Consider the following 22,417-nt stretch of genomic DNA (forward strand, 5'->3'; position numbering starts at 1 on the left):
TACATGTTTTTGAGACAGGGTCTTGCTCTGCTACCCAGCCTCGAGTGCAGTGGTGCGATCATAGCTCACTGCAGCCTTGAACTCCTGGGCTCAAGCTATGCTCCCACCTCAGCCCCTCAAAATACTACGATTACAAGCATGAGCTACTGCATATTTATAAACAGCTTTAAGTATTTAAAACATCCAAACATATAAGAGTTGGAAAAGGTATAATGGTCACTCATACACCTGTCCTGAAATTCAGTAATTACCATTTTGTCATATTTTCTTTGTGTGTATGTATGTATTTTGCTGAAACATTTATTTATTTATTTATTTATTTATTTATTTGAGATGGAGTCTCGCTCTAATGCTCAGGCTGGAGTGCAGTGGCACGATCTCGGCCCACTGCAACCTCTACCTCCTGGGTCCAAGTGATCCTCCTGCCTCAGCCTCTCAAGTAGCTGGAATTATAGGTGCCTGCCACCATGCTCAGCTAATTTTTTTGTGTTTTTTGTAGTGACGGGGTTTCGTCATGTTGGCGAGGCTGGTCTGAACTGCTGACCTCCAGTGATCCACCCGCCTTGGCCTCCCAAAGTGCTTGGATTTCAGGCGTGAGCCACTGCGCCTGGCCAACATTTAAAAGTTAGTTGTAAGCCAGGCATGGTGGTGTGGGCCTATAGTCCCAGCTATTGGAGAGGCTGAGGCAGGAAGATCACTTGATCTCAGGAGTTTGAGGCTGCAGTGAGCTACGATCACGCCACTGCACTCCAGTCTGGGTGACAGAGCAAGACCCTGTCTCTAAAACAATAATAATAATAGTAATAATAAATAAATAAATAAAATAAAAGTTAGCTGTAGATATCGTGCCACTTGACCCCTAACGACTGCAGTGTGAATCTCCTAAAAATAAGCGTCTTCCCTTATAGCCAGCCGCATGTCAGCACCCTACCCAAGAAAATTAATATAAATTTTCTAATATTGAGTCCACGTTCAAATGAACCCAGTTATTCCCTGAATGCATTTTAAAGATGTTTAATTTCCAAATCAGGACCCAATCAGGTTTGCACATTGTGGTTGGCTCCAGTTTCTCTTTGGAGTCTCCTAGTCTGGAACTTCACAGTGTGGTTTGAGAGCAGCAGCATGAGTATCACCTGAGAATTTGCTAGAAATGCAACTTCACAGGCCTCACTCCCAACCTGAATCAAATTCTGGGGTGGGGTCCAGGAATCTGTTTTAACAAGCCAGGTGATTTTTTTTTTTTTTTTGAGAAAGGGTCTCGCTCTGTCGCCCAGGCTGAAGTGCAGTGGTGTGATCTTGGCTCACTGCATCCTCCGCCTCCCAGGTTCAAGTGATTCTCCTACCTCAGCCTCCTGAGTAGCTGGGACTACAGGCACCTGCCACCATGCCCGGCTAATTTTTGTATTTTTAGTAGAGATGGGGTTTCGCTATGTTGGCCAGTCTGGTCTACAATTTCTGACCTCGAGCAATCTGCCCACCTCCGCCTCCCAAAGTGCTGGGATTATAGGCACGAGCCACTGTACCTGGCCTCAGCTACTTATCTTCATGGCTGTCTCTTCCCTTTCTTTTTTTTTTTTTTTTTTTTTTTTGAGACGGAGTCTCGCTCTGTCGCCCAGGCTGGAGTGCAATGGCCGGATCTCAGCTCACTGCAAGCTCCACCTCCTGGGTTCACGCCATTCTCCTGCCTCAGCCTCCGGAGTAGCTGGGACTACAGGCGCCCGCCACCTCGCCCAGCTAGTTTTTTGTATTTTTTTTAGTAGAGACGGGGTTTCACCGGGTTAGCCAGGATGGTCTTGATCTTGTGACCTCGTGATCCACCTGTCTCGGCCTCCCAAAGTGCTGGGATTACAGGCTTGAGCCACCGCGCCCGGCCTTCCCTTTCTTTTATTTAATAATAATAATAATATTATTTTTGCAGAGATAGGGTCCCACTATGTTGCCTAGGCTGGTCTTGAACTTTTCGCCTCAAGTGATTCTCCTGTCTTGCCTCCCAAGGCCCTAGAATTACTGATGTGAGCCACTGTGCCTAGGCTGTCTTTCTTCTCTGTGCTCATTAGTTCTTCTCTCTTTCTCTCCCTCCTTCTATTTTCCTCCTTTCCCTCTCTTCTTTTCCTTCTCTCCTCTGCAAAGAAACTGATTCCTTCCCTTCCTGGGCATGTATTTCCCAGCCTTCATTGCTGTTAGGTGTGGTCACGTGACTGGTTTTTGCTGATGGAAGGTGGGTGGAAACGACGCGGCCCCCGTCTGGGGCTGAGATGGTTAAGATCATGGATCTGTCTTTTCCTCTCTGCATTGTTTGCCATCTACCAGTAGAGGCCCCGAGAGAGAGCAGAACCACAAGGTAGTGGTCCCTGAATGGCCATGTGGCAGACCTGCCTTAGACTGTTATCTGAGCAGGTAATAAAATTCTGTAATGTTAAGCCACAGAGATTTGGGGGCTTATCTGTTCCAGCAACTGGCATTACCGTAAGTAACAAACACATGGACTCTCTCCGCTTTTCTAGGCTTTCAACTAAACACACCTGCCCCACGACTCCTAAGTTCTCATATTTTTCATTATAACAGATACTGATTGGCTTCTCATCTCAATTGTAACCCTCCTTGTAATGGGCCCAGTTTGGGACTCCTTGGAGCCACTCCTAAAATGATCAGCTATAGCTGGTGGGGACAGTCCTATGATTTGGAGATGACAGGAGGCCCCCCCTACTCTTCCCTGCCAGTAAACGGTAGGGCCATTCTGTTTTTTTTTTTTTTTAATTATTATTATTATTTTTTAAATAGAACTGAAATCTCATTATGTTGCCCAGGCTGGTCTTGAACTCCCTGGCTCAAGAGGCAGGGCCAGGCATGGTGGCTCACACCTGTAATCCCAGCACTTTGGGAGGCTGAGGCAGGCGGATCACCTGAGGTCAGGAGTTCAAGACCAGCCTGGCCAACACAGTGAAACCCTTTCTCTACTAAAAATACAAAAATTAGCTGGGCGTGGTAGCGGGCTCCTGTAATCCCAGCTACTTGGGAGGCTGAGGCAGGAGAATCTCTTGAACCCAGGAGGTGGAGGTTGCAGTGAGCTGAGATGGCGCCATTGCACTCCAGACTGGGCGACAGAGCGAGACTCCATCTCAAAAAAGAAAAAAGAGGCATCAGGTCATCCTGCCCATGAGAGAAGGGCACTGCAAAATTACATGGCCAAGGGCATGGGTAGGGGAAGGGTGAAGAGTTAGGGCCAAATAATGTACACCTTACCTAATTTCCCACTGAAGAACACCCCCTTTCAGTCAATTACTTTGGGTGGGGCTCCAGCTCAGGGGTGGAGCAGGTGACAAAGACCTCAGCCAATCAGAGAACAGCCTTGCCCATCTGGAAGGCCGAGGCTCCATTGGGGACTACAGGTGCGCACCATCACGCCTGCTAATTTAAAAAATTTTTTGTAGAGGCTGGACGCTGGTGGCTTACGCCTGTAATCCCAGCACTTTGGGAAGCCAAGGCGGGAGGATCACGAGGTCAAGAGATCGAGACCATCCATGACAACATTGTGAAACCCTGTCTCTACTAAAAATACAAAAATTAACTGCCCCTAGTGGTGCGTGCCTGTAGTCCCAGCTACTCGGCAGGCTGAGGCAGGAGAATCGCTTGAACCTGGGAGGCAGAGGTTGCAGTAAGCCTAGATTGCGCCACTGCACTCCAGCCCGGGCGACAGTGTGAGACTCTGTCTTGAAAAAAAAAAAAAAAAGAAAAAAGAAAAAAAAAAAGAAGTCATAGAAGGGCTCAGTGGCTTCCAGTGTTCAAGGCTATTGGATTGCACAGGAGCTGTTATAGGGCAAGCCCCGTGGATACTGGCGGCTCAGGGGTCTTACAGATGAGGTTTCACTGGAAACCAATCAGAACTCCCTTATTTGCAAGTAACAGACATCAAACTCGAATGGATTTGTGAGAATATGTTGGCTCATGTAATTGAAACAGCCACTTGAGGCTGGGAGCAGTGGTTCACGCCTGTAATCCCAGCACTTTGGGGGGCCAAGGTGGGGCAGATCACTTGAGGTCAGGAGTGCAAGACCAGCCTGGCCAACATGGTGAAACCCTGTCTTTACTAAAAATACAAAAAGTAGTCGGGTGTGTTGGTGCGCGCCTGTAATCCCAGCTACTCGAGAGGCTGAGGCAGTAGAATCACTTGAACCTGGAGGCAGAGGTTGCAGTGAGCTGAGATCGTGCCACTGTACTCCAGCCTGGGTGTACAGAGCCTGGGTGACGAAACAGAAAAGAAAAGAAAAGAAAAAAAGCTATTTGGATTTCAGACACAGATCCTAGTACTGATATAATGCAATCAGAATCCATTTCTCCTCATCTCCTGGCCCAGCTTCATTTACTCTGTGCGGGCTTTATGCCTGGCCAGAATCTCCCTAAGCAGTGGCAAAGGCAGCCACCAGCAAGTCCAGGCTTACATCCCACACGCTTAGCAACTCCAATGAAAAGGGAACACACTTTCCCCTAATAGGTGCAGAAGTCCAGGAGCAGCCTAGCTTGGACTAGGGGCACACAGCCGCGGCTTAGGGATGGAATGTGCTGATTAGCCAGACCTGGGTCATGTGGCCACCCCACAGAACGAAGGGGTGGGGTCGGCCTCCGCTGAAGGAAGGGCTGGTTCAAAGGAAGCTTGGGGTGCTATCACACAAAGCAGAACCAGTGGATGCTGAACAGGCAAAAATAGCAGACGTCCGCTACATCTCATTACTCTTAGCACCTTGTGGTCCTTATTACAATTGTAATTATCACTCCAAATCCTCTACCTGCTACAATCACCTCCCATTTTCCTTTTTTAAAAAAATATTATTATTATTTGTCTCTGTCAAAAAATAATAATTATTATTATTATATTGTCGCCCAGGCTAGAGTGCAGTGGCGCGATCTTGGCTCACTACAACCTCCGCCTTCCGGGTTCAAGCAATTTTCCTGTCTCAGCCTCCTGAGTAGCTGGGATTACAGGCACCCACCACTGTGCCCGGCTAATTTTTGTAGTTTTAGTAGAGACGGGGTTTCACCATGTTAGGCCAGGCTGGTCTCAAACCCCTGACCTCAAGTGATCCACCCAGCTCGGCCTCCCAAAGTGCTGGGATTACAGGCATGAGCCAACGTGCTCGGCTAATTTTAGTATTTTTAGCAAAGATGGGGTTTTGCCATGTTGGCCAGGCTGGTCTTGAATTCCTGACCTCAGGTGATCTGCCCCCCTGGGCCTCCCAAAGTGCTAGGATTACAGGTGTGAGCCACGGTGCCTGGCCCCATTTTCCTTTAACATCAACATTGAATGACTTGAGCCCACATACTAAGAAAAATCAAGGCCTAGTGTGGTAGCTCATGCCTGTAATCCCAGCTCTCTGCGAGGCTGTAGTGGGAGGATCACTTGAGGCCAGGAGTTTGAGACTAGTCTGGGCAACATAGCAAGACCCTGTCCCTAAAAATTAAGATATTAGCCAGGCCTGGTGGTGTGTGCCTATAGTCCCAGCTGTCTGAAAGGCTGAGGCAGGAGTGTCAGGGGCATTTGAACCAGAGCGACTCCATCCTGAGTAGGGGCTAGGTAAAATAAGACTGAGACCTGCTTGGCTGCATTCCCGGGAGGTTAAGGCATTCTAAGTCACAGGATGAGGCAGGAGGTCGGCACAAGATACAGGTCATAAAGACTTTGCTGATAGAACAGCTTGTAGGCTGGCCACGGTGGCTCACCCCTGTAATCCAAGCACTTTGGGAGGCCAAGGCAGGCAGATCACCTGGGGTAAGGAGTTTGAGACCAGCCTGACAAACATGGAGAAACCCCGTCTCTACTACAAAAATACAAAATTAGCCGGGCGTGGTGGCACATGCCTGTAATTCCAGCTACTTGGGAGGCTGAGGCAGGAGAATCGCTTGAACCTGGGAGGTGGAGGTTGCAGTGAGCCGAGATTGTGCCATTGCACTCCAGCCTGGGCAACAAGAGAAAAACTCCATCTCAAAACAAAAAACAAAAAACAAAAAACAGGGCCGGGTGCAGTGGCTCATGCCTGTAATCCCAGCACTTTGGGAGGCCAAGGCAGGTGGATCATGAGGTCAGGAGTTCAAGACCGGCCTGACCAATATGGTGAAACCCCGTCTCTACTAAAAATACAAAAATTAGCTGGGTGTAGTGGCATGCGCCTGTAGTCTCAGCTACTTGGGAGGCGGAGGCAGAAGAATCGCTTGAACCTGGGAGTCAGAAGTTGCAGTGAGCCAAGATTGCACCACTGCACTCCAGCCTGGGCGACAGAGTGAGACTCTGTCTCAAAAAAAAAAAAAAGCAATAAAAATAAAAAATAAATTAATAATAATAATAATAAATATTTTCAAAAAGGAAAGCCAAGCCCCCTCCACGATGTCTCTGAGGCATCCCAAGATGGGGCTCCCCGTCTCCTGAGTCCACCATGCTCGGCCCACTTCCTGGCTGTCCTTGTCTGCTCTTGGCCTCTGGACCCATTGTCCCCTTTCTTCGCCTCCAAATCAAAACCTCTGTTTTTGTCCATTACACCAAAGCTCCACTAACCCAAGGCTGGGTGAGGAACAGTCTCCTCCCCTCAGTTGCCAGTAAGTACCTCTAAATTACTTTTCTTACACCCACATTTCCACCCTAAACCAGACACTAGATGGGTGTATAGATGTTGACATTTCTGAGAGAGAGAGATGCCGTTTGGTGACTCTCCCATGGTGATGTGACTGTAAGTTGAGTAGTCATCTATGGCTGTGTGTGAGGGGTGTCATGGGGTCTTTGCAATCACTTTGCAAATCACTTCGCCTTGGCCCGCTTAGCTGTGACTGCTGAGGAGTTGGGAACATTTGCATAGACCTCAAGGAGTGTCTTGGGAAAAAAGGAATCAAGGCTACAACTCCCTTTCCTTCTGAAGTTTAATGTTTTTTATTTTATTTTATTTTATTTTAATTTTTTGAGATGGAGCTTTGCTCTGTCACCCAGGCTGGAATGCAATGGTGTGATCTCAGCTCACTGCAACCTCCACCTCCTGGGTTCAAGTGATTCTACTGCCTCAGTCTCCCCAGTAGCTGGGATTACAGGTGCCTGCCACTATGCCCAGCTAATTTTGTATTTTTAGTAGAGATGAGGCTTCACCATGTTGGCCAGGCTGGTCTCGAACTCCTGACCTCAAGTGATCTTCCCACCTCAGCTTCTCGAAGTGCTGGGATTATAGGTGTGAGCCACTGCAACACTGCAACCGGCCTTGAAGTTTAATGTTGTTTTTTTTTTTTTAATTTATTTTTTATTTTTGAGACAGTTTCACTCTTGTTGCCCAGGCTGGAGTGCAATGGCGCGATCTCGGCTCACCACAATCTCCGCCTCCCAGGTTCAAGGGATTCTCTTGCCCCAGTCTCCCAAGTACCTGGGATTACAGGTGTTAGCCACCACACCGGGCTAATGTTGTATTTTTAGTAGAGACGGGGTTTCGCCATGTTGGCCAGGCTGGTCTAGAACTCCTAACCTCAAGTGATCTGCCCGCCTTGGCCTCCCGAAGTGCTGGGATGACAGGCGTGAGCCACCGCAGTCGGCCGGAAGTTTAATGTTATTGGAACCTTTTTGATGGACTGATTAGTCTGGATGGCAGACTATGGACAGGATACCAGCACCCTCAAGAAGGAATGTGCCATGATCAGGGGAGGTGACCAAGGCTAAATTAAAGGACAGAAGGGGCCACAGGGACAGGGCTAGTTATCTTGCAGCGTGTGGGTGAGATTAGAAGCCCTTCCAGTCAAGCCATGGGCATGGCAGGACAAAAGCTTTGTAGCCTGGAGGATGCCTGATATTGTCCAAGTGAATTCAGCGGTGACATGAGTGAATGGCGGAGACAGAAGCCATGGCTGCCGAAAGCCGGGGCCCCCTGGTGGCGAGTTCCGCCACTCTCTGACTCAGTGGGGGATCTGAAGAGGTGATGTTTGTCCACCAAGCTGGGGAACCAGTGATGCTCTTTTGCGTTTGTAGATTTCTCCTCCATCCCTAACAATCCATTAAAGTGGACGACACCTTTATCATGGCAGGGAAGTGGCAGCCATTCTGAAATGACAGAGCTTTCTTTAACATATCCCAAATCAAATACTTGGGTAGGAGTCCTTTCTGCCCCGTAGGGCTTTTTTCTGTTCTTTTTGGCCTCCCTCTCTTTTTATTTCTGCCCCCGCCCCATCATTTCATATATAATTATGTAACTTATAGAATGTCTGTTTTCCTCTTTAGAACAGCAGCCCCCAACCTTTTTGGCACCAGGGACTGGTTTTGTGGAAGACCATTTTTTCCACGGACCGGGGGTGGGGTGGGGTAGGGTGAAGCGAGGATGGGGGTGGAGGGATGGTTTCGGGATGATTCAAGCACGTTACATTTATTGCACACTGTATTTCTTTCTTTCTTTCTTTTTTTGAGACAGAGTTTCGCTCTTGTAGCCCAGGCTGAAGTGCAGTGGCACGATCTTGCCTCACTGCAACCTCCGCCTCCTCGGGTTCAAGCAATTCTTCTGTCTCAGCCTCCTAAGTATCTGGGACTACAGGCTCATGCCACCATGCCTGGCTAATTTTTGTATTTTTAGTAGAGATGGGGCTTAGTAGAGATGCCTGTAATCCCAGCTACTTGGGAGGCTGAGGCAGGAGAATGGCTTGAACCCAGAGGTGGAGGTTGCAGTGAGCCAAGATGGCGCCACTGTACTCCAGCCTGGGTGACAGAGTGAGACTCCATCTCAAAAAAAAAAAAAAAAAAAAAAAAAAAAAAAAAAAAAAAGACTGGGCGTGGTGGCTCAAGCCTGTAATCCTCCAGGCTACACTTTGGGAGGCTGAGGTGGGTGGATCACTTGAGGTCAGGAGTTCAAGACCAGCCTGGCCAACATGGTGAAACCTCATCTCTACTAAAAATACAAAAGAATTAGCCGGGCATTGTGGTGTGTGCTTGTAATCCCAGCTACTCAGGAGGCTGAGGCAGGAGAATTTCTTGAACCCGGGAGGTGGAGGTTGCAGTAAGCCAAGATTGAGCCACTGTACTTCATCCTGGGCAACAGAGCAAGACTCCATCTCAAAGGAAAAAAAAAAAAGAAAGAATTAAAAAGGAAAAAAAAGTAAGTCTCAGAGGATGTGACAGGGATTGTGTGTCTTGTTTATTACTGTTTCTTTGGTCCCCAAAATAGTAGTGGGCATGCATTCATTCATTTGACAAGTTGTTATGGAGCTCCCATCACCATACCAGGCCCTGTCCCAGGCGTGGGGGCTGGAGGGAAGTAGCAGTTTGCCAAACACTGCCTCTGCTCTTATGGAACTTCCATTCTAGCGGGGAGAGATGGGTAACAAACAAATACATGGTCCTGCAGGTGGTGATGAGCGCTCAGTGTGCAGCGAAGCAGGCTAAGGAGGGCTTCTCTCCACTAGGCTGCTCAGGAAGTTTGCTCTGACCCTGAAGGAAGGGCGGGAGGGAGCCCTGGGGGAGTATGAGGCAAAGGTGAAGGCTTCCAGGTGAGCACATTCTCAGCAGGCAGTACAGGGATGAGGCTGGAATGTGCCGGGATTGAAACTTGACCTCGACATAGGCTCTAGGCCTCCTGTGACCTCTCGGAGCTCGTGGGACCTTGGAGACCACTCTAAGCACTTCAGCTTTGATTCGGGGTGGAACAGGAAGCCATTGTAGGATTCTGAACACAGTGACAGATCTTATCAAAAGGATCTGTCTGGCCGGGCACAGTGGCTCATACCTGTAGTTCTAGCACTTTGGGAAGCCAAAGCAGGAGGATCGCTTGAGCCCAGGAGTTGGAGACCAGCCTGGGCAACATAGTGAGACCCCGTCTCTACAAAAAGTAACAATAAAACTAAAATAGTCCAGAGCAATGGCACGTGCCTGTAGTCCTAGCTACTGGGGAAGCTGAGGTGGGAGGATCGTTTGAGCCCAGGAGATTGAGGCTGCAAGTGAGATATGATTAGACCCGGGAGGTGGAGGTTGCAGTAAGCCAAGATTGAGCCACTGTACTCCAGCCTGGGCAACAGAACGAGACCCCAACTCTTGGGGAAAAAAAAAAAAAAAAAAGAAGAAGAAGAGCCTGTAGAGTCTCAGGAGAGGAGGCTCCTGCCCTAGGCCAGGAAGGCTACGTCCAGAGGCAGTAATGCAGGCGATGGGCAGTTGCTGCCTTGGGATGTGTCTGTATTTGAAGGCAGAGCCAACAGAGCTGCTCTGTTGTCACAAGCAGGTAATTAACAAATATTTGTTTGAATGCATGTTGAATCATGAAACTCCCTACAGCCCACGGAAGCTCCCCCTCCTTCAGAACATCCACCTCGCCTGTTACTGGAGTCTACACCTGCAACCAGCCCTTTTAGCTTCCTCCTGTCCCTTGCTCTGGCCTCACCTTCAGGGAGCATCTGTGGGCTCCTCCAAACTCGATGAGTCTCCCAGTTCCGTGCTCTCACTGAACCCAGCCTGCTGTTTGGGCAATGTCTGCCTTCATCATTAGATCACCAGCTGCCCAAGGGCAGGGGCCCTGTCTGTCCTGCTCAATGCTGTGTCCCCAGCCCCTAGGAGGAATCCCGGTAAACAAAAGGTGCTCAGTAAAAAGATGCTGAGTGGTGAACTGGCCTGCACCATCCCTCTGGGCTTTTGCCTCTATTTTCTGGCTAGGCAGAAGGGCTACAAGCTGAACTCCAGGCAAGGGACAACTGCCTGCCCCTTGTCCCAGAATCTGGGTCCTGTTCCCCTCACCCTCAAGCTCTGAGAGGTCACAGGAGTCCTAGAGCCTATGTCAAAATCAAGTTTTCTTTTCTTTTTTTTTTTGAGATGGAGCTTTGCTCTTGTTGCCCAGGCTGGAATACAATGGCACGATCTCGGCTCACTGCAACCTCTGCCTACCGGGTTCAAGACCTCCTGCCTCAGTCTCCCAAGTAGCTGGGATTACAGGTGTGCGCTACCGCGCCCAGCTAATTTCGTATTTTTAGTAGAGACGGGGTTTCACTGTGTTGGCTGGGCTGGTCTTGAACTCCTGACCTCAGGTGATCCGCCCGCCTCGGCCTCCCAAAGTGCTGGGATTATAGATGTGAGCCACTGTGCCCAGCCCAAGTTTTCATTTTCTAGAGTACCTGTGTGCCCCCACCCCCCCCGCCCTCTCCACCCCCACCGCCCTCTCCACCCCCACCGCCCTCTCCACCCAAACCTGAGAAAAGACAGCCACCCAGTGGTCATTTTTCTAAACTTTTGTTTATTTTTATAGCAATCGTCATGTTTAGAGAAGTAAATAACACATTTAAAAACCTTCTCAGGGCCAAAGGATGCCAGAGTATTTACAAACACATGGGGGAAGGGCAGCAAGACATGAGGGGCTAGGGCTCTGGGGCTAGGACTCCATCCAGGACCCTGCCCCAGGCCCTGAGCCAAGCATGGACGCTGATGCCAGCCACCAGGACTGTCCCACCAGCCACAGCGTGGGCTCAGGGAACATTTGGGCAGCCATGGGGCTCTGTTCAGTGGGCCTGGTAGAGACCCTCTGGTCGACCTGTGGCCCCGCCTCCCACCCAGGGGGCTCCCCGCACCCCACAGGCCAGCTCAGAGGGGTCTCTGGGAAGCACCGAAGGACGGGGGCCAGTGTGGGGGACACCGGGTCTGGGACAGAGGCCAGGATGCCCTGGCCTGCCTGGCGTGGGACAGAGACACGCACACACACACACACACGCACACACACACATACACACTGTACCTTCACAGAAGAATCGCAACAGGGGAGATTTTTTTGTGTGTGAGTTTTTTTTTTTTTTTGTCTTCTAAGTCTTCATGTCTACAGTGTTATTTTTTGCTATTATTTTTTGTTTCTTCGACAGTGACATAAACTGAGGTAAACATCTGTGACCAACACCTCTCCTAAGGGGCAAAGGGTCCCAGCCCAACCAGCAGAGGAGGTGGCAGCACCAGGGCCCCAACCTGGTGTTCCGGTTCCGCTTTGAGGTCAGGCTGGTGGCTGGCCCTCTGGGTGCCTCTGGGAATGAGGGGGCTGGGCTACATAACTACGGTCCCCTCCCAACTCTAACATACTAGATACTACAACGGCTGAGGGAAACTCCCGAACAGGATCTTAACAGAGAGAGAGAGAGAAAGAGAGAGAGAGAGCACGGCAAGGGACGTCTACTGTGGAATCTCGATTCCTTGTTATTGCAGGAGAGATCAGGATGTCGCGAGGCCTAAGGCAAAAGGAGAAGTCGCGGCTGGGAGAGGCAGCCCCGATGGGCTCCAGGTGGGCCGGGGGCAGTGATGGGGGCCTTCTCTGAGACCTGGCCCTTGGAGGGAGTGGGGGTTTGCTACTTACCTGGCATGTAGAGGGCCCATACCCACTGGGGAGGTGGGGTCTGGAGAGGAGTGGGCACAGCGGGGAGAGCGGGGCCAGGCCCTGGGGCCACCCCACACTGTTTGTAAACTGGACCCGGGCAGGGCAGGGGACCTATAGCCCTTTTTCAAGGTGGGAATGAGTGGGGAGTGGGGGCATCAGCCAGAAAGTGGTCAGAGTTCACTCTGGCCAGCCTGGCCCATCAAAGAGCCCCTCAAATGGCCCAGAACCCCAGGAGGGACCCTGGCAGGGGTGACCTGGGGCAGAGGGCCAGGCACAGGGACAGCCTCACCCATGTGGAGCTTATTGCGGGGGTCCCAGGCCTCCCCAGAGAGGGGCAGGGAGTCAGGAGGGAGCACTGGGGGAGGCAGGGGTCTGTTGTCTCTGTCTTGCTGCCTGGGGGCCTGAACCAACCTGCAGGGGCCTCCTTGCGGGATTCCCTGAGGGGTGTGGTGCAAGGCAGGCCTGGGCGCCCTGGGACAGCTGCCTGGGAGCACCAGGGTGGTGGGGGCGCGGCTGAGGTGTCTGGACGCACAGTCACTGAATGCATAGGAGGACACCCACGTGTCTGCACCCTATGCGTGTGCACACACACCTAGTCACACACTCGCCCCCTCGCTTCCACCGCCCCCGTTCTCACACCCACACATGCAGGTCCTACACCCTGCACACTCCAGTGCCAGAAATGTGGGAGACGTGAGGATGGGGTCTTGGAGGTTGGCATGTTTGACCCCAAGAAACCTAGGAGAAATTTCCAGCACGAACCAGCTCGCCACCTGCTGGAAGCCCAGGCTACTACGTCTAGGCTGGTGCGGCAAGGGCTGGGAGGACCTGGCAGAGGTCCCTGGGCCTAGGACGGTGCGGCCGGCAGGGGGAGCTGGGCCCTGCCCTCAGCTCCACACTCACTCCCCTGCCCTAAGGATGCGGGGGCAGCTGAGACTCCCGCCCTGTGAGCCCTTCTATCCCCAGAAGTTGTCAGGACAACCCCTTGTGGTTGGGGGGAGGGGCGGGGAGACAGCTCCACTTCTCGGCCAGTGCCAAGCTGCCCTCCCTCCTGGGCTGTGATTTCATTCGTGCAATGGGAGTGCGCAGGAGTCACTGGTTTCTCGGGGCCTGTCCCGCACATATACGCACTTATGCGACACCCAGACATTTGCTACATTTTCCAGGGACTTGGCCTCTCCCCTCCAGCCTCTAGGAGAAGGGAGGGCAGGACACAGCTGCCCTCCGCTCACTGCCCTGATCCCAGCCAGTACCCAGGAGCCTTAAGTCCCCTCTCTGCCCAACACTTCAGTCCCTTTCTGTACCCAGGGTGTGGAGGGGGCAGAGTGGGATGGCCAGGAGGAGGGGATCTGGGGTGGGACCGCAGGATGATCTGCCAGTGGGTATGGAGGGCCAGGAGCAACGAGTCCGGGTTCCAGGGCTCAGGGAGGCATCTGGGAGTGTGGACCGAAAGCTCCCTTGCTCCTGGCGTGCGTGTGTGTGTGTGTGTGTGTGTGTGTGTGTGTGTTGGGGGGGCTCCGAACTCTCGGGTCTGTGGGGCTTAGCTCCTCTGGGCCAAGTCCCCGCTCACCAGGCCGCGCTAGGGGTCTTTGGTAGCCCCCTCACCAGCCCGCCGGGGACGGACCGGGTGCCAGGCCGCGTCCTGCCTAGTCTACCGCTGCGCCCCCTGTCCCGCGGCGAGGTGGCTCCATTCCCCACCGCCGCACCGGGCACCGGCTGGGGCGGGCCCGGGCGGCTCCCCGGTCCGAGGGCGGCGGAGGCGACTCAGACGCAGATCTCGATGGCCGTGGCCAGCACCACCTGCCCTTTGCTCTTGTCCGCGCGGCCGTCGGTCCGGCCGGGGGGCCCCGGGGGGGCCAGGCCGGGCTCGGGCACCGGCACTGGCACGGGCACCGGCACCGGCACGGGCACAGGCACGGGCACCGACCCGACCGCGGTGGGCGCGGGCCGGGAGCCGCTGCCGCTCTCGGTCAGCACCGTCCGCTTGAGCGGCCCGGGCGCCTCGAGGCGCAGTGGCCCGGCGGCGGGCGGGCGGTCCCCGGGGGGCTTGCGCGCGCGGTGCGAGGGCCGGCGGCGCAGCTCTGACGTGAGCTCATGCTTGAGGAAGCGGAACACCTCCTTGGCCGGGCCGCGGCGCTCGGGCTCCAGGGCCAGCAGGCGCTGGAACATGCGCAGCGCGGGCTCGGTGAAGCGGCGCCACTGCGAAGGCAGACCCGGCAGGCGGCCCCGCTGCCAGCGCACGAACTCCTCAAAGAAGGCATCCGCGCCCGACGCCGCCTCCCACGGGAAGTTGCCGGTGAGCACACAGAAGATGAGCACGCCGAAGGCCCACACGTCCACGCCCGTGTCCACCGCCAGCCCGTCGGCGCGGCCCGCCTGGCACACCTCGGGCGCCGTGTAAGGGATGGTGCCACTCACGCGCTTGACGCGGCAGCCCACGCGGCGCGTCATGCCGAAGTCGGCCAGCTTCACGCGGCGGCACTCGCGGTCGAACAGCAGCACATTCTCGGGCTTGATGTCGCGGTGCACCAGCTGCCGCCCGTGCATGAAGTCCAGGGCCAGGCCCAGCTGCTGCACACATCGTTTCACCGTGTCCTCCGGGAGCCCCACCTGCGGGCGGCCGGGGGGGGAGCCGCGCTCGGTTTCCAGCTCTCCCGCGCCCGCCCCGCCGCCCTCCCCTCCAGCTCCCTCTCTAGCAAGGCAGTTTTCGCCTCCCACCCTGTCCCCAGTAACTGGAGCGACCGCGCAGACGCGAGCCTGCTGCGGCCCGGGTGCTGCTGAGCGCCCTTTCCCTCGCTGTCTCATCCAATCCTCTTAGTGCCTGCTATGCCTGCTTGTCCTATGGGGACATCGGGGCCCTCCAGGAGAAAATTGACGAGGGGGTCCGCGGCCACCTCCACCTGCTGTCATTTTGCCCTGCCTGCTAGATACTTATCTCGTCGGTCTCCCCCAACTAGAACGGGGCTCCCTGAGCTTCCTGTCTTGTTCCTTGCTGTGTCCGTGCATCTTTGTCCCCAGATTCTGGCATGTAGTAGGTGCTCAGCAAAGGAGGACCTACTCCAAAGGTCTCATCACTCAGCTAGCAAGCGGCAGGGCAGATTTAAAGTTAGTGCCTGAAACTTCCCCCACCCTCCTGGCTCCAGGGTCGCTTCCTCTGAGGGCCCCTTCTCAGGTGGATCTGACACCTCTCCTCTTGTGCAGCCCCAGGGGAGGGCGCAGTAAGACTTCATCCCATCATTGTCACTGTCCCTTTCAGGGGCTCATCTCCATCTGTTATTATCTGACCCACTGTGGAGTGTCAGTTTCCCACTAGAACAGGGACTTTTGTCTTCCTTACTGCACATCCCCAGCTCCCCGAATGGTAACTGACATACAGCAGGCGCCTAGTAAATACTTGCTGATTAAATGCTCTGACTCCACTCCCACTCTCACACTCTGGGACCCTGAAGAGTGTGACCCTCTCCCAGAGTCCTCTCTGGGACCCTCTCCCCGCCCTACGCCACCATCCCGAGTACCTGGGGAGGGATGATGTCAAATAGGTCCCCAGCAGGTGCGTACTCCTGGGCAAAGACGTAGCAGTCCTCTGTCTCAAAGACCACGTCAAAGACCTTGATGATGAAGGGGCTGGAGGAGAGGCTGTTGGTGATGCTCACCTCCCGCAGGAAGTTCTTCAGCTTGGTTTTGCTCTTGTTCACAAACTTCAGTGCCATTTTTGTGCCTGATGGGAGCAACAGCAACAGGGTTGAAGCCCCCTCTCCCAGTGCCTCCGTGCTGGATGCACCCGTGCCTGTCTCTGGAACAAGGTGCAACAGGGTCCGCAGAAGGCATGACTATCCTCATCTCACGGATGGGAACCGACCCAGCGAGAGGAAAGGACTTGCCTAAAGCGATGCAGGCAGGGTCAACCTGGGCCTTCTACACCCAGTCTGCAGCCCTCCAGGAGGAGGGGGCGAGGGGGCGAGGGGGCCTGTGGCACCCTCCACTTCTCTCATTTTGTCCTGCCCGCCATATGCTTATTTATCTTGTCGGTCTACCCCAGCTAGAATGGGTCTCCATAAGCTTCCTGTCTTGCTAAATGGATGAATGAATAAGAAATGAGACACTGCAAGGCACATGTCCACAACTCTGTGCCTGGGCAAGCATCTGTGCCCATCTGGCACATAGCTGTGTGGTACACACATGTGTGTCCACGGAGCATTTACACATCACAGGCCCTGCCTTCAGCACTGCACATTCACAACTCACACTTCATTATGACTGTATGAGTTGTGCACTACTGTTACCCTATTTTACAGAGAAGGACTATTTTACAGAGAAGGACCCTATTTTACAGAGAGGCACAGAGAGGTGAAGTCACTTGCCCAAGATCACACAGTAAGCAAATAACAAAGCTCAGGTGACTCCATGTTAGGTGCTCTTCCTGCTGCCCTCAGTTAGCACAAAGCCCCTGGACCCAGGCGTGTGCAGCTGTGGGAGCTCATGCAGCCCCAGCCCCTGGCTGACTGGGTGGCATGGCTGTGACCTACAGTATGGGAGAGGTATCAAGCTCAGTGACTAAGCAACAAGGCTCTGGAGATGACTCCTGGGGTCTCGTTTTGGTTCGCAGCCTCTGTAGCTGCAGGGCATTGGATATGTGGCTGAAATGGCCTAGGTCTCCCTGTCCTCACCTGAGAGATGGCGATGGCCATACTGACCTCACAGGTCCTTCCACCACCCATTACGTGTGGCACCCTGCTCCTGAGGAACTGCCCTCACTCTCTGTCCACCTCCCTGGGGCCAGCCATCCCTGAGACACTGGTGATACCCAGACACAGCCGGCAGCCCTGCCCTCTCCAGAGGCTCCTGACACAGCCCCTTGGCTGTCTCAAAGGCACCCCAGATGGCCCCAGAGCAGCCCATCCTGTACCCTGGCCACTCTGCCCCGGATTCCTCCCTTGCCCCATCTGCCCGGTCTCCTCCCCCGTGGGCTGCCTCAGGCCTCATTCTCTCCATCTGGCCCCTGACCCTGCCTCCTTGCTTCCACAAAGCACCAGAGAGCCGCGGCCCAGCTGGAAGGTCATGTCCCCCTACCCCGACCTCCCAGCCCTGCCCCACCCCAACCTCCCAGCCCTGCCCCACCCCAACCTCCCAGCCCTGCCCCACCTCAACCTCCCAGTCCTGCCACGCTGCACTTGCTCACCTGTGCCCTTGTAGACCACCAGGTCAACCTTCCCGTAGGTGCCTTTGCCCAGCTCCCGGACTAGTTCGTAGTGCTTGGTGACATCGCTGGCAGCCAGTGTGCGGAGAGTCAGGGCCTGCATGTCTTCAGTGAGAAGGGGCACGCCGGCACCAGGCCCAGGGGCAGCCCCTGGCCCACAGCAGGTCAGGGAGCGGGGCGGCTCAGGCTCTGGGCAGCCCATGCTCATCTTCTCCCTGTTGGGTGGGGGTGGTGAGCATGAAGTGTGACATCAGGCAAGGGTCCCCTCCTCCAGCCCCTCTGCCCTCCCCAGAACCCAGAAAACTTGAGGATGGGCCCAGATGCCAGGCCCAAGATAACCACAAGGGGGCGACAAGCATCTTGGTCTCGTCGCCTTCCCCAAAGCCTCAGGGGCCAGCCTGAGTCAGCTCCCTGAAGACCGTCACTGCTCGACCCTGTGCTTGGTGGCACCAGCCCCTCTGCCTCATGCTGCCACCCGCACACAGTGTCAGGCAAGGCCCCTGTTTATGTCACACAGACACAGCCAGATACCGAGTTCACACGGGTACTCCCATTCACAAGCGTTGGTTTTGTTTATTTGGATTGTAGAGAGGGGGTCCCACTGTGTGGCCCAGGCTGGTCTCCAAATCCTGGCCTCAAATGATCCCTCTGCCTGTCCCTCCCAAAGTGCTGGGATTACAGACATGAGCTACTGCACCCGGCTTGTTTTTATTTTTATTTCTGAGACAGTGTCTTGTTCTGTCACTCAGGCTGGAGTGCAGTGGCACGATCACAGCTCACTGCAGCTCGACCTCCCAGGCTTAAGCTATCCTCCTATTTCAGCCTCCTGAGTAGACTGGACTACAGGCATGCGCCACCATACCTGGCTAATTTTCATTTATTTATTTAATTTTAATTTTTAATTTTTAGGTATGGGGTACATGTGCAGGATGTGCAGGTTTGTTACACAGGTAAATGTGTGCCATGGTAGTTTGCTGCACCTATTACGCCTGACTAATTTTTAATTTTTTTTTTTTTGTAGAGTTGGGGTCTCACTATGTTGCCCAGGCTGGTCTAGAACTCCTGGCCTCAAGTGATCCTTCCACCTCAGCCTCCCAAAGCACTAGGATTACCAGCATGAGCCACCGTGCCCAGCTTATTCACAAGTACTGACGAAGCACCTGCTGTTCCCCAGGGCTCTCCAAAGCCCGGAGTACACAGCATGGAACGAACACCTAGGATTCCCTGCCCCGTGGGGCTTACACCCCAGGGGGAGAAGGGCAGTAGACACAGTGATCACACCAGTTGTATATTATGATGGAAAGTGATATGGGCTCTCCATAAGGTAGGAGGTGGGGAAGAGGTCTGAGGGGCATGATTGCAGCATCATGTATCTTGGCCACATGGTCTCAGGCCAAACCAGCAGGATGGTATAGATGTGGCCACACCATCCCACCACACACATGGCCACACATCAGCACAGCCTGGCAGCGCCTCCCCCACCGCAGACGACCTCACCACCCGACTAATGAACACTGCGCCCGGCCGACCTGACTTTTTAAAAAATTGTATTTAGGCTGGGAGTGGTGGCTCACACCTATAATCCCAGCACTTTGGGAGGCCAAGGCAGGCGGATCACTAGAGGTCAGGCGTTCGAGACCAGACTGGTCAATGTGGCGGAACTCTGGGAGGCCAAGGCAGGTAGATCACTAGATGTCAGGCGTTCGAGACCAGATTGGTCAATGTGGCGGAACTCTGTCTCTACTAAAAATACGAAAATTAGCTGGGCATGGTGGTACACGCCTGTATCCCAGCTACTTGGGAGGCTGAGGCAGGAGAACTGCTTGAACCCTGGAGGCGGAGGCTGCAGTGAGCAGAGATTGCGCCACTGCACTCCACCCTGGGAGACAGAACAAGACTCTGTCTCAAAAAAGAAAAAAAAAATTGTATTTGTATTGAGACAGGGTCTTGCTCTGTTGCCCAGGCTGGAGTGCAGTAGGGTGATCATAGCTCACTACAGCCTTGAACTCTTGGGCTCAAGGGATCCTCCTGCCTCAGCCTCCTGAGTAGCTGGGACTGCAAGCATGCACCACCACATCTGGCTAATGTTTAAATTTTTTGTAGAGATGGTGTCTTGCTATTTTTCCAGGCTGGTCTCAAACTCCTGAGATCAAGCGATCCTTCCACCTTAGCCTCCCAAAGTGCTGGGACTACAGCGTGAGCCACCACGTTGGGCTGAGACCTGACTTGTCACGTGGGTGACAGTGAACTAACTCTCCGCCTGTGGCCTTCATTTCTTTATTTCCCCTTATCTCATGTCATTTTTCTAGTTTTATTGAGGTATATTTAGTGTTCAAAAAACTACACGTTTGAAGTGTACAGTGTGATGATTCTGACATATGTATACATCCCTGCCGTCGAGACCATGAACACATCCATTACCCCAAAGTTTCCTTTTGCCCCTTTCTAAAACCCCATCCCTCTCTGCCCCTGTCTTCCAGGCAACCACTCTGGGCGTTCATTTCTCATCTGTAAATGGAGAGGGGTTGACTAGGGCGAACGAGCCTTTTCCAGGCGCAGGCACACATGAGTATGTGTCTGTGTGTGCAACAGCAAGAGAGGCCAGGGCTGTCTCCTTTAGAAGCTGCCACCAGCTTCCAGCCCGAGCACCTGCTTCCCAGTGCAGCCTCCCTCCCTGCACTCCCTTCTCCCTCTTTTTCCTTTTTTTCTTTCTTTTTCTTTTTTTTTTTGAGACGGAGTTTCTCTCTTGTTACCCGGGCTGGAGTGCAGTGGCATGATCTTGGCTCACTGCAACCTCTGCCTCTTGGGTTCAAGCGACTCTCCCACCTTAGCCTCCCAAGTAGCTGGGATTACAGGTGTGTGCCACCACGCCTGGCTAATTTTTGCATGTTTATTAGAGATGGGGTTTCACCATGTTGGCCAGGCTGATCTCGAACTCCTGACCTCAGGTGATCCACCCGCCTCGGCCTCCCAAAGTGCTGGGATTACAGGCGTGAGCCACCGCGCCCAGCCCCTTCTCCCTGTAATCCCAGACACGTCACTCCAGCATCCCTAGCCTGCCCCTAAGCACCCCTGTACCCTGAAGAACAAAGACCACAGCTCCATCTGGGAGAAGGCACAGATGGAGAGCCAGACAGCCTGGGTCTGAGTCCCAACTCTGTCACTTGCTAGCTGAATGTCCTTGGACAAGTTACTTCCTTTCTCTGTGCCTCAGTTTCCTCATCTATACAAAGGATGTAATAATAGTGCATTGGGCCAGGCAAGGTACCTCACATCTGTGATCCCAGCACTCTGGGAGGCCAAGGCGAGAGGATTGCTTGAGGCCAGGAGTGTGAGACTGGCCTGAGCAAGACTCTGTCTCCACAAAAATTAAAAAAAAAAAAAAGTTAGCTGGGTTTGGTGGTGCACACTTGTGGTCCCAGCTACTCAGAAGGCTGAAGCAGGAGAATCGCTTGAACCCAGGAATTCCAGGCTGCAGTGAGCTATGATCACTGCACTCCAGCGGGGATGACAGAGTGAGACCCTATCTAAATATTATAATAATAATAGTAATAATAATAATAACAGTGCCTTCTCCCAATGCGTTCTTGCGAGGGTTAAATAAGTTAATAGGCGTGAAGCCCTGGCATGTGGCATGCAGTAAGTGCTCCATAGGTGCCCGAGGTTACTGTGTTGTTCTCGTCATCATCACCGGCTTTCTCTCCGGCTGAGCAAGGGCGGGCGGGGATGGCTGGAGGCTGGGAGGGGGTGAGCACTCCACGAGCCTTGCATCCTCGCCCGGCCCGGCAGCTCCCTTCCAGGCCCCAAGCCTCTCCTCCTCCTCTGCCTTCCCCTTCACTCTCGGCACGACCCAGCCTCCCACTTCACACGGAGAGGAGGAACATCAGGAGAGAACTTCCTGGCCTCCCACCCAGCCCCAAACGGAGCTCCATCTGCACCGTCCTCTCAGCTGGCTGGGGAGGAAGGAGCCCTCCCCTCCCCGCCCTGCAGCCTGCTCCCATCCCTGTCTCCCTAGCCTCCTGCCTCCCTCCATTCATGAACCAGCTCATCTCCCTGTCAGCATTTTTTTTTTTTTTAAGACAGGGTCTTGCTCTGTCACCCAGGCTGGAGTGCAGTGGCATGATCTCAGTTCACTGCAACTTCTGCGTCCTGGACTCTGGCAATCCTCCCATCTCAGCCTCCTGAGTAGCTGGGACCGCAAGGTGTGCGCCACCACACGTGGCTAATTTTTGTATTTTTTTGTAGAGATGGGGTTTCAACATGTTGCCCAGGCTGGTCTTGAACTCCTGACCTCAAGCAATCCTCCAAAGTGTTGAGATTACAGGTGTGAGCCACCGCATCCAGCTTCCCATTGTTTTTTTAATTTTTTTAAAACAGGGTCTCGCTCCGTTGCCCAGGCTGGAGTGCAGTGGTGCCCACATGGCTCACTGAAGCCTCCAGCTCCTGGGTTCAAGCAATCCTCCCACCTCAGCCTCTTGAGTAAGTGGGACCAAAGGCATGTGCCACAAAGCCCAGATAAAGTTTTTCATATTTATTTTATTTTATTTTGAGACAGAGTTTTTTTTTTCGTTTGTTTTTTGTTTTTTGTTTTTTTTTTGAGACGGAGTCTCGCTCTGTCGCCCAGGCTGGAGTGCAGTGGCGCGATCTCAGCTCACTGCAAGCTCCGCCTCCCGCCATTCTCCTGCCTCAGTCTCCCGAGTAGCTGGGACCACAGGTGCCCGCCACCACACCCGGCTAATTTTTTGTATTTTTAGTAGAGACGGGGTTTCACTATGTTAGCCAGGATGGTCTTGATCTCCTGACCTTGTGATCCGCCCGCCTCAGCCTCCCAAAGTGCTGGGATTACAGGCATGAGCCACCGCACCCGGCCGAGACAGAGTTT

General features: G+C 53.5%; 1 protein-coding gene across 2 annotated transcripts in view; it reads right to left on the reverse strand.

Moving 5' to 3' along the window:
* Positions 1–11,199: 11,199 nt before the first annotated feature.
* The window catches only part of SBK1 (SH3 domain binding kinase 1), a 67,495-nt gene continuing 56,277 nt past the window's right edge, over positions 11,200–22,417 (reverse strand). For both annotated transcript variants that reach the window (XM_009196208.4, XM_021931858.2), the window contains exons 2-4: positions 17,518–17,750; positions 15,854–16,056; positions 11,200–14,948 (exon numbers count right to left, since the gene is read on the reverse strand). In XM_009196208.4, the coding sequence (XP_009194472.1) occupies positions 14,103–14,948; positions 15,854–16,056; positions 17,518–17,750 (1,282 nt within the window). In that variant the 3' untranslated portion in view covers positions 11,200–14,102. The remainder of the gene's footprint in view (positions 14,949–15,853; positions 16,057–17,517; positions 17,751–22,417) is intronic.

The sequence above is a fragment of the Papio anubis genome, chromosome 18, assembly GCF_008728515.1.
Source record: "Papio anubis isolate 15944 chromosome 18, Panubis1.0, whole genome shotgun sequence".
Taxonomy (NCBI): domain Eukaryota; kingdom Metazoa; phylum Chordata; class Mammalia; order Primates; family Cercopithecidae; genus Papio; species Papio anubis.